The 12,501-nt window shown below is 40.2% G+C and overlaps 1 protein-coding gene across 2 annotated transcripts in view; it reads left to right on the top strand.

The window, feature by feature from the left end:
- Positions 1 to 8,772, top strand: part of far1 (fatty acyl CoA reductase 1) — a 29,310-nt gene extending 20,538 nt beyond the window's left edge. The window contains exons 10-13 of one of the 2 annotated variants that reach the window (XM_085280724.1): positions 230 to 401; positions 2,697 to 2,826; positions 4,041 to 4,168; positions 4,925 to 8,772. In XM_085280724.1, the coding sequence (XP_085136850.1) occupies positions 230 to 401; positions 2,697 to 2,826; positions 4,041 to 4,168; positions 4,925 to 5,084 (590 nt within the window). In that variant the 3' untranslated portion in view covers positions 5,085 to 8,772. The remainder of the gene's footprint in view (positions 1 to 229; positions 402 to 2,696; positions 2,827 to 4,040; positions 4,169 to 4,924) is intronic. The other variant, XM_085280725.1, reaches the window with a different exon arrangement.
- Positions 8,773 to 12,501: the final 3,729 nt, after the last annotated feature.

Raw genomic sequence — 12,501 nt, 5'->3', positions numbered from 1 at the left:
GCACCAAGTTCACTTCAGTCCAGCTCATAAATGGACTGAAGTGGACTCAAACTGTCTTGTTTTGTTTCCAAAGACTAGATCCAGTGTTCTGTTGTGCTGCTAATTAGACGATTACAGTGGGCCTGCGTCTTTCCTTGTATCAAAAGGAGGAGAAAATGAACGTGCATTCCTTTTCTTCTCGTCCTCTGTGTCCTTCCTGTTCCGTCATATGTGATTCTCTCTCCTACAGAGTACTGTATAAACATGTCCTTCAAGACCAATCCCTTAGAGCAGGCTTTCAGAAGGCCCAATGTCAATCTACGCTCCAACCCCTTTACTAATCAGTACTGGACCACTGTCAGCCACACGCTGCCAGCCCTGCTCTATGATGGCTATCTCACGCTGATGGGCCGGAAGCCCCGGTAAGGTTGCAACTGCCCCTCAACCCTCTCCTGTCTGCCAGTCTGCCCCCTGCCTCTCCCAATTTCCCCACACTCCACTCCTCCCTGAATGTGTCTTTTTTTTTTTTTTTTTTTTTTCCTGGGAAGGTGGAAACAAGGGCAGAAGGAACAATGTTTGCAGTGTCTTTTCTTGACGTCAGCTGTTAATGTAGGCAGTATCCGAGCATGTGTTTTCAATTCAAAGAAGATGCCACGTGCCTTTTTTTTCTTTTTTTTTTTTTTCTTTTTTTTTTTCTTTCGTGAACAAGCCATGCTGTGAACATGACATCCATTATCCGCCGGTCTTCACCCAATCATGGAAAATGCTGAGGCACCACGAGACTTCTTGACCAATCGAGAAAGTTGTGCTCAGTTGGACATCTTGTGTCTCACTGAAAACAACACTACTGCATGCAAACTGATTGGTAATTCATTCTTAGTCTAAATTCTAAAGCCACAAATATTTCAGACGGCAAAAGTGACACCTTTATAGTTTTAAAATCAGCAGTGCTGTTTCTGATTCTAAATAAATAAATAATAAAAATAAATGAAAAATGAATTGGACAAAACTTGCTGTGCTTAACTGTCTGAAATACTCATGGATGGCTGAATGGGTAATTTGTATTGAACCTAACTGGCTTTGTCACCAGCTACAAGAAATGATTATCCCTGCTTCTGTATGCTGATCAACCATGCATGTTTGTCACATCTTTGAATCATTTGTGTTCGCAGAAGGAATCTGAGTCATATCAATCTGCCTTCATTAGTGTAGCAGTTTAAAAGGACAGCATTACAGGCCTCGCGTTGCAGCCTGCCATTTCTGTTCATGACAAATTGAAACGTCTGAAGTAATTTGATCCAAAAGTGGTTAACATTTACAATTTACTGGATGACAAAAAAGGTGGCATTTGAAGACTCGGATCCCTTTTATCCTGCTAACAATATTGGCTGCTTCTTTGCACACTGATCACAACATCACCTTGAATCATTCCTACTAAAAATTTGATTATCTCCATCTGAACTAACACAAAAATTAAGTATCCTAACTGGATTCATCTGTGTTACCAGGAGGACAATATCACCTCCACTGTAAGTTTATTTTCTGAGGAACTTAAGCTGATTTAGTTCATTTTTGTGTTGAGCTTTTAATTATTTTGGGTAAAATATTGACCTAGACTGGGTCATGGGTTCATTTGAGTGAACTGTCTGTCCTCCTGGCCTATAAACAGATTAAATCCAGTTGATTTGTTTGCTGATTTGTGTGACTCACTTTGCCGCAGGGGAGAAATTGCCACCTTGACTTGCAGTGCTATGAAAAAGTTTGGAAAATACTCCTATCTTTCAGGCAAGCTATAACCTTACCAAAAACTGTGAAAAAAGTATGACCTCCAAATGTCCTAATCTGGGGTTTAATAAAATTATTACACGATTGAATTTAAATTGTCTGGAAAAACTACAACATGCTTCCTTTGTTCTCTCCAGGAGTAAGAAAGTTTTAAAAAGTGCTGGCAAAAGAAAATGATGTGGAGTAGCTGACAAATCTGTTTTCCACAAAGCTTAAAACTTTTTCTTGGCACTTTTTAAGATTTTGACAGGATGGGAACAATAAAAACTCAAAGTTTAGATCAATAAATCAGCCACAGCATTAACTCCACCTACCTAATAGTTTCAGATTGCTTCATTTGAGTTTTCTAACCAATCTGGTCATGGGCAAACATCAGCTGAGATGTACCTTTGGTTTCTGGCACCAGGACTTTGGTATTACTAGTTTGAGAATGTGGTTTGTAACACTGAGTGTTCACTTCTTCTGTCATTTGCGTTAACGCTGTGGCTGATGGCTACCGTATGCAATCTCATAGCACTGTACAGCTCAAATGATCACTTTTTTAAATCAAGATCAGCTTAATCAAATGTGCAAATCAGTGAAGTCATGCCCATAGCGTAATCGGAGAGGTCAAATCGATCTGAGATATACAGGAATAACAAATTTGACTGCAAACGGTTAATTTATATACATACATATATACATTGCTCTCTCTGGTACCTGTCTTTTATAGCCTAATATTTCTCTAGACTGTCTAACCTCTGCCCCTGCTCCCAAACACTTTGGCATACTCTTCTCCTTTCCTTCTCATCCTGCCTCTTTATCCCACCACTTTTTATCTGTCCTGTCCTCTTCCTCATCTTCCTTCTGGTCCTACTCTGCAAACACTATTTATCCACAACACTGCTGTCTTTTCCTTACACTGCCCCTCCGCTACATGCCGTTTGCCATAGGATGATGAAGACGATCACTCGCCTCCACAAAGCCATGATGGTACTGGAGTATTTCACCAGTCACTCCTGGGTGTGGAACACTGACAACATGGCCATGCTGTTGGCCCAGATGAGCCCTGAGGATAAAAAGGTAGGGAGGGTCGCGATGATTAAACAATGTTTAATCATCGCTCCGCACACTGCTTCATTCACACTCCGTGCCTCAGTTTCCCGTGCCTGCCCCGCCCACGCTGCAGTCGTTTACACGCTGTGGCAGAGTGGAGTGCCAGAGTGATAATGTCTAGTAGTCGGCTGGTAAGGCAGAGCGTGATTCATTCACTGCTGACGTCAGTTTGTTGTGAACGGGATCATTGTTCTGCGTTGCAACTGTCTGGAGGAATCTGGACTCAACATTACGACACTGACGTCTTGTGGAGTCTTTTCGAGAAAATAATCAGATGCTTTCAATCCGGGGCGTCAAATTCATGTTACACTGGCCACATACAGCATACTTTCATCTCAGAACTTTAGCTACACATTTAATCCCTGATGTCTTAGTAATTTAAGAAAGAAGGGCAAATTCAACAGTTTTTCTAATGTTGCTGTAGCAAAGAAGGAAATCTCCTGGGATGCCTCTTTGAGCTTAAAGTAATAAATAAATGTGCAAGTTCACAGAAAGTTCTGGTAGCTCACTGCCCAGACTAATTATGAAAATTATTAAATGAATTCACTACTACTTTTTCTACGGCAGTTCTGTTGCAAAGAACGGAAATTTCTATAGTGGATGGGTTACTCCGTTATTTAGGTGTAGCATGAATGGCCATCTGAGATGTTTTTATGTAGGAGAAGCTGTAACGGTTATGAAAATACAGTTAACTTAAAAATACTGGGCTTGTTCCAAGCTGTCCAGTGGTTTGATTCTGGCCCCCGGGCCTTATGTTTGACACCTCTGCTTTACATTATATTAGCAAAGTTAAACTTTTAATTTCACAGAATTTTTTTTTTTTTTTTAGTGCATTTGTCTCGCCTAACGAGGATACAGGCTCCTTAGACGGAGGATTCAAGGGCTTGAATTTCCTTACTGAAGCAGAGACTCTGTTCCCACGTCCCCCAACAGTTGACCACACAGTGCCTCGCTTGTATTATTTCCTAGAAGGCACCACTGGGGGGGGGGACTGCCACAGTAAGCTGGAACACTGTCAGATCCACAATGCAGCCTTCTTACCATGAAAGCGTCCCCTGTTGAGAGTTGATTTAAATGTTTGTTAATTCAGAATCGATAAAGGTTTGTCATGAGTACATCTCTCATAAACAAATGTTGCTGCTGAGGCATACTGAGGGTGTTTCTTGTTTCTCTTGCTGCAGATATTTAACTTTGACGTGCGTCAGCTGCACTGGGCAGAGTACATGGAAAATTACTGTATGGGCACCAAAAAATATGTCCTCAACGAAGAGCTGTCGGGGCTGCCTGCTGCACGCAAACACCTCAACAAGTAAGAAGTCTATGAAATTAAATCTGTCATCCTTTCCTCCAACACAGAGACACAGGAAGTAGTAGCATTCAAAGTGATGGGCTCTGGCAGGCTCTTTAAAGTTCACCACACAAAAGATGCTTTTCTGCATCGCCAGTTAAATGTGCTGTATGCAACTTTTCGTTAATGGGTTTGAAAACTTTTTATTGACAATATTTAAAAAATTTTTTTTAAAATATTTTAAATATTTTTTTTAATATTTAATTTTTAAATATTTGCACAAAAGATGCAGAATTGTTGCTCACAAATCCAAATACTGTATTGGCTGATTAAAGTAAAAATGCAGGGTGGTTTGTTTTTAGTTTTTTTGTTTTTCCTCTTTGGGGAGGGGGTGTTTATGCAAGACCCACACTGGGGTAGATGGCCAACTAGTTATAACTTGGCTACACAATATTTGTCTAGTATTACTTTGGCACATCCAACTCACTCTTATTATACTGATACAAGAGTACACAGGGTATATGCACCAGTGTCCTAGTTCGTGTACAGTGTACAGGACTTTGGTACATGCTGCACTCGACCATTGCAGGACAGTGTGATGTATATGGTATTACTGTTTGGTTGGTCGCTTATACACAGTTTACAAGCATGTCTTAACGCCTGTGAGTCTTATTAATTAGGTTATTATTAGAGAGCATTCATTGGAAATGACACATTATCAATATGAAACAGTCTAAGGTGGTGTATCGCATGTCTCACAATCTGTTTTATTTCCAGGCTGAGGAACATTCGTTACACCTTCAACACCATCCTGGTGGTGTTTATTTGGCGCATATTCATTGCCCGATCCCAGATGGCCAGAAACATCTGGTACTTTGTGGTGAGCCTCTGCTTCAAATTCCTGTCCTACTTCCGAGCTTCTTCGACCATGAGATAGTGACCGAGGGACGTGGTGGCGGGTTGCGAGGCGGAGCGACAAAAGAAAGACTGGCTGTGGATGGTGAAAGGTGCTTGTGTTCAAAGTGCTTGGAAAAGAAAAAAAAAACAATAAAAACATCAGTCTCTGGTCTCTTTTTCATTGACACCACCAAACCATTTAACAACTCAAATACAGATGGAACTACCTGACAAGCCTGGAGTTCACAGGGGTCTGTTGGCTATCTGGATCTCTGGCATTTCATAGAAACTCAGTGCATGGATTTATTGCACCATACAGCTCCGATTCATAGCACTTGGACTAGTTGGAACAAGCCTCGTTCTGTTTATTCCCAGCATGTCCGGTCCTCCTCCTCGGCGCCAGCTTTGCTCAAGAGCAACCTTCTCTAAACCTGCTCATCTCGCATCTTTGTGCTCGCCTGGCTGTCTTCCTGCAAAACGAAGCTATGCATTGGATGATGCTGCTGCAAAAATCCCCAGCTGGTTTTGAATCAGTCCAGGCTTCAGTCGCGTCAGATGTTTTAAGTTGCAAGTGTAAGTTGTATATCTGTCATCTGAAAAGATAACTGGTTTTGCTGTTTTTCTTCCGGATTGTCTGTGGTTTGTGTCATTTTTATGCTATGGAACGTTTTTTTTTTTTAAAGCAGTCTGTAAGAATCAGGGTTGTTTTGTTTTGTGTTTTTGTTTTTTGTTTTTTTGTTTTTTTTCACCTGACAGCAGCGTTGGCTAGATGCTTAAACAGTTGGTTGATTTGACATTTTAAGAGGCTTATTCAGGGACCGGCTGACCTAGGGATCACTGTTTAACTCTGTCATGACCTAACACCAAGAGCGAAGCCATTTTAGCTAACACGTGACATTTGCAGCGATGGCTTGTGGAAACTGAAGTATAAACACGGGAGGGGCTTGCTTATGCTGATTTTTATGTCCCACAAAAAGAATGGCCTTTAGCCCCTCTCGCTGCTTGTGAGAAAGAAACTGTCAGCAATGATGCACCTCTGCATGTTCCTCCAGTGGACTACGGTGGCAGACTCCCTAATTACAGCAAAGCACAATGTAGATTGTACTGTAGTGGCTTTACCCAGTGCCTACAAACCAACGGTTCTTGCATCAGCAGATATCCAGCTTCTTCTTCAGTTTCCTTTTTTGTTTTAAATCACGTCTGAAAGTTATTAAGCTACACTTTTGCCAAAATGCATCTTGGCTAACTTGCTCATACCTCTGTGAAACGGTGGGGGTGAGATGGTTATTTCTTTCTTCTCGAATGCTTTGAAATTAAACGCTCTTGTACCGGTACAAATCTTGAGTTCCACACTGTTCTTTTAGTACACTACTTTTCAGGTAGCACTAATTGTAGCTCGCCAACATTGTGAAGGGTTTAAGTCGTTTTTCTTTGCAAGTGCTTGTGTGTGCATGTGTTAGAGTAACTTCGCGGGACATACTGTATTCTATTGCTGCTGTTTATAACCTCTTGGACCATTCGTTGCCATGTTAAGTCTTAAATTGTTGGAACTGAGCTAATCTGCGCACTATGTTATGTTTGTCTTTTCCCCGAGCTTTAATGAAGCAGGGTGTGACTGCGTGCTGTTTGCTTGCATCTTAGGCCATAGAGATTTCAAGCACCTACATGTTTGTCGTGCCAGAGTCACTGAGGAGTGTGATTTATTTATTTTTTCTCCCCTTCTCCCAAATCTCACAGCATGAGTCATTTTGCATAGATCGTATGAAAGTCCAAGACTCAAACCTGAATTGTGCCTGAACTTTTGTCAAGATAATGTGAAAAGAAAGCAATCAAATCTGTTTTCTAGTTATTTTCTGTATAACTCTATTTAGGTAGACGACATATAACACAACAGATGTATTTTTATGCTGATAACATTGTGACTAGTTTACTGATAAAGAGCTAACTGAACCAACTTCAGCTGCTGTATATTTAAAAAAAAAAAAAAAAAAAAAAAAAAAAGAATTTAACCTGTTAAAAAAATGTAAATGCAGTAGATTAAATACTGAATTTGGCTGTTACAAGTTGCTCGTCATATCACTTTGTATATACATGCACATTTTAACTTTTTCCATCACGGAATGTAGTAAACATTCAACAGCCTGACTTCATTGCTCAGCCAGATTCTCCCTGACTGAGCTCTGAAAAATTCTGTAATTGCCTGTGATTTTAATATGGGAAAAGCTGAGGGACCATGTGACGAATTCTTGCTTAACTCTGTTTCCTTGCGAGGGTGTGAAGTCTCTGGTGTGATTATGACTGTTCTTGTGTAGTGTGGTGGGGGGAGGGAGGGGAAATAAAGCGCCGCCATGTCTAATTCAGGGTTTTCTCACTTCTGATGTCAGGAACTACTGAATCCTACCAGTGGATTGTTAAAACGGGGCATTGCACACAAGCATTGAAATGATTGTAAACCTCTGAAATCACAGCTTTGAACAGTTTAGGAATTGCATTGCGTTATAGCATTATTTTTGCAACAACCAGTTTTTCTTTGGGACATTTACATTTTTGTGATATAAGCTTGCTTGCAAGAATTTTATTTTTTATTTTTTTTATTTTTTGGTACATGTTAGAGGAATTTAATGTCATACAAGCAGCTTACGGAAAAATGTTTGGTGTGCCTCTGTCCAAAACGAAATCCAGCCACCAGAGTAGTTTCTGCAGGGCCAAACCTGATTGCAGCAGAAATTTGGCAAAGAAATAATGTAACACAATGCATAACAGACGTTTGTACGTTTTGATAGAGTAGGTGATGCCAGTTTCCTTTAAGCTAAATTACATTTTGGGACTTGAGAGGTATCCATAGACTGTAGATAAAAGATGTACCCACAGTGCCAACATCCACTGACTTCTTTGAAACAGGATGTGACCATATTTGGATAAAAGGTTGAGCGGGAAAAGTGATGCTACTGCTACTAATGGCTAGATAACTTGGTAAAGTGCCAAAGGTCAAATGTTATGCTAATGTTTGGCTAGCTTAAAAACTTGGCAGAAAACTGAACACAAAAGAACGGCCACTTAAGTGCATATCTTTAAACATGATTGCAGTTTTAAAAAGTATTTTCTTCATAAGATGCCAAGTTTGGATATTGCGTTGAGCCGGCCTCAAGTGGCCATTCAAGGAACTGCAATTATTGCCATTTCTACTGTGGTTTCATTTTCCTAGCAATCTATTTCCAACAGACTCGAGATCAAAATCTCTTACGTGAAACAACTTTAGCTCTCGTAACCTGGCAGAAAAAAAAATGCAATCAAGCAGAACCCTACTTTTCATAGAGGGAAGGGACAAAAAGATTAAAATGTGTTTTCAGGGGTTTTAAAAAGACTCGATGTCCTGAGTATTTATCCCCTGCATCAAAGGAGGAGCGGTAGTTTTATTTGGCCTTTTTAAATGATCAGTTGATCGCAGGGCACGTTTAAGGTGCAGAATAAAGCTTTCATCAGTGGTTGTGAATGCATTTAAAATGATTTAGTTTCAGTGTTTGATTTTTAAAATGTGAGGTTCTTGAGGGGAGGCCTGTTTAATCGCTCCTACTTTGAGTGCAGTGATGAATATCGGCCCCACTCTACTCTCAGAAGTTGGGAAAGGGATTCTTGTCATTCATTTTAATGTGACACTCCTCAAAATATATCAATGGGTGCCTTTTGTTTGTAAACCAAAAAGAAGGAATAAACAATGTTTAATCTTCTCCTAGTTCAGAAGTTATGTTTTTCTTTTGTAGTTGAGTCATTCTGGCACACAGCTGTAAATCACATGACTGAAGCATTAGTCTCAATCTGTCCAGCTGACCTGTTTTCCTGTTTCCTGTAGTGCATTACAGATCAGCACTCCACCTCACGCGCTGTATCTGGAAGCCAGATTAAAGTGGAAGCTATTAGACGGCTCCATTAAGATTCAATATGATCAGGATTATACTTCAGGGATGAGAGGATTGGCCTGTCATCATTTTTGATGGCTGTTTTCATTTTCTAGAAACCACGACTGGAAGGGCTGCATTTCTAATAAAGCTCAGAAGCCAATCATTGACGCTGCACTGTGTTAACCTTTACTTTGGTTTTAGACTTAAAAGTGTGCAGTCTTGCCACAGTTCTGAAAGCTCAGTCACACTGTGTGAGCCCGGACAGGAGCGGGTAACATGATTAATGTAAGTAAAAAGCACCTCCAGAAGAGAGGTTGTGGATGCTGGAGTCTGCATTCCAACAAGACTGCAGTCATGAGAGATTCCATCTTACCAGGTTTTATCAACATGCAGTTTGTTGCGCCACAGTTGGTGTGTATGCTTCACTAATGTCCTTTCATCAACGCTATTTCAGACCTGGTGGCGTATTGCTGGAGATCTGAGTAAGTGCAGTTATTTGGATAAGTAGTTGTCTAATTTTCTGACTCCGATTTATGATCTCAGATGTTCACACAGTTCCGTCACACTCTTTGTATTGATAAAATTGGAGCACTGTAAATCTGTGGACTGGCCTAAATCCATAAGTGTTGGGACAATGACACAATGGCTTCCTTCGCTTGCATCAACTTCTCTTTGGACCTTATATTGAGTTCCCGTAAACGGCTCCCAAATTCACTTGGATCAATCCCAGATCTTTTCTGTTTTGTCTGTCCTTGAATAAAAAAGGAAAAGGTGCTGTTTGTCATATAGTTGTCAAATTAGTGTTTGAGCCTCTGAAAATGGGCCATTGTGTATAAAAATGGCTGTAATTCCTAAACATTTAATGGTGTACTTTGTTAAATCACTTGAATTAAAACTGAAAGTCTGCACTTCAATCAAAGATTAGCAAGCTACTGTGACCATAAACTGTATTTTAAAGATGGATGTTGCCATCGTTATATCAGCTTTACCAACCTCAATGTTGGTGTTTTGGAGCCAATAGTGATCTCTGAGCAAGAGGATGGAGTTATCAGCTAATTCTGCAAAGTTTGATATGCAAGCTAAATACTGCTAAGCAAGAGAATTATAAAATACTAGAAGTTTTCTCACCAAAAGTGTAGCAAAAAACTTCTTGGATGGGTTGTACAGCATCGCAGCTCCTATGTTTTTGCCAGATAATTCGGTTACAAAAGCTCAAAGTGGTCGAGGGGTTTGGTTCTTGAATTTGTGGAGGTGAGTTCAAGTAGACGGTGTCAAACATGGCCTTAATTAGGGAGTCTTACCCTTAATTTCAAGTATCTGACTGGGAGAGTAATAAAACAAATATTACATGCATACCATTATGTGGAAGAACCAGCATGGTTTCTAATTTGATTGGAATTTTTAACACTGCACATTTGCTCACATTAGTTTTGGTTATTTGCAGGTACTTTGTTCTCTTTATATCAGAATTCTATATTAACTAAGTTATATGTTTTAACTTAGTAAATGCTCTTAGAAACTGGATCCAGAATCCCACTAACAAGGCTGGGATAAACGTACACAGTGAGTTCGGGGAAAAAGCAGATGTAAACATGCAACATAGTTTGGTGCATGTTAATGCTTCCTCTTTTACATAAAGAATTTATAAAGACTGAATTGCTTCCTACCAATCGGATGCTATTGTGTACAGCTACTACATATTGCTCAGACATTGATCTGGATTTATGTGTGAGGAGGGAACCTTTCATCGCTCCTCTTGTCCAGCTTTACACAAACAAGAGAAATGAAGACAATGATCCGTTGAAGGCTGACCTCGTTTCACGCTTCCATTTATTGTTTATGCCAATTGTTACCGACAGCACGGTATTTTACGCGTCTCTCTGCAACACCTGGCAACAGCAGCCCCGGCAACTGTGGCCAAGCAACTATGCCAAGCACTGAGTCACATCCAGCCATGTACACCCTGTGGGGTCTGGGCCACTGGGCTGCATAAACAGGAAGCAGGGGGCTTATAAGGCTTAGAGTGGGAGCCCCGAGGCAGAAAACACTCACATAAATACACACTAAACGTCTATTCCATTTTTTAATTCAGGGAATGCTGATGTGCAGGCTTTTAAACACTCGTGGTCAATAGCTGCTCATTTGTGTACTTGTTAACAAAATGGCGATTCAATCTATAAGTACTTTATGAAAGCTTTTGGAAGTGTTTTCATGTGAGTTACTTGGAAAACCCTCCGTGGGATTGCTGAGTAAAGCCGGGAAATGAGAATGTGGAAAGTTGATAGCAGGGATACTTGTGGCTATGGTTGTGCCTGTCGTCGTTGTCATGTAATTTATTGAGTTGTCATGTAATAATATGAGAAATTTGTAATCTGCAGTTCACCTCAAATCTGTGGAGTTTTTTAACGTCTTTCAGCTCGTCGTCGTGGTTCCGTGGCCTGCAATGCTACTTTTTATGATTTAGGCCATGGACCGTACAAAAGATGGACGTCGCTACCCACTGGTTTGTGAACTCCTGTTTAAAAACCCTGAGATGAGTGTCGCCATCTTGGTGTGATGAGTGAGGGTCGATTCTGATGGTGATATCCTGCACAATCCACCTTTTTTGACTCTCAAGGCCTTCAGGACACGTAAAATCCATGTGAATCTTTCGTGCATTAAAAATGTTTTTCGGATTATTCATAATGCAGCCGCTCACACCAAAAGTATACTCAGAACCAAGCTCGATTCTTCTGATTTTTCAGATACAACAGATCTAACTAATCGGATCACTGAATTTGGCAACAAGCGAGCTCGTACCTCAAATCGCACAGCGGTAGAGATTACACAGCGAGATGGAAATAGTAACCTCAGACACAACAAAACAGGATGTTGCTTGATGTTGACATAATTTTATTTTTACAGTGCATTTGGTGTGTGTACACATTACACAACGAGGTCAGATATGGAAGATTCAACATGTTATGTCATTTTTTTCATCACACATACGATGTGTAACGGCCTTTAGAATGATCAAAACTTGCAAAATGGATTTAATGTTTTATTCAGTATAAGTAATTTACTACATCAATAAACTCACTCTGTAGAAACCACAATTCTTTTTGCAACCACAGACATCAACCTCTGGTGGAGTTCAAAGAGATGCAGGTTTAAGGCACTTGCGCTTCACTTTAGGATCTGAGAATTAAGTGGATCTTTTATGCCGTCTGTGCTTTATATGGTCAGCAAATCTGGTTACAAAGTTAGCATGAAGCTGGACTTGGTGGAGCCCAAAGCAGAGCCAGAAGAGAGGATATATAAATATATTAACCTAATAGATTATTATGCTCATACCTGCACACTCATGTCTTCCTGGCTGTTAATGAAACAATATGAGCAGCTTTTGATGAAAATCTGTTTTTACTTGTAACCCACTGGTTTTAGTTGGAACAATGTATTTCTTAAAATATCTACAGTACACTTTCCTTTTGGGAATACTCTACTGATACTGCTACTTTGCTGATATGCCACACTCGGTGTGTATCTAATTTCCACCTCTCAGAGCAGAATACTCCTCCG

This window comes from Mchenga conophoros, linkage group LG7 (genome assembly GCF_057382185.1).
Source record: "Mchenga conophoros isolate Kocher_MC1m ecotype Shallow Benthic linkage group LG7, M_conophoros_male_GT1.1, whole genome shotgun sequence".
NCBI classification, from domain to species: Eukaryota; Metazoa; Chordata; class Actinopteri; order Cichliformes; family Cichlidae; genus Mchenga; species Mchenga conophoros.
The sequence above is the reverse complement of the archived record's forward strand: the minus strand, read 5'-3'. Positions and strand labels throughout refer to the sequence as shown.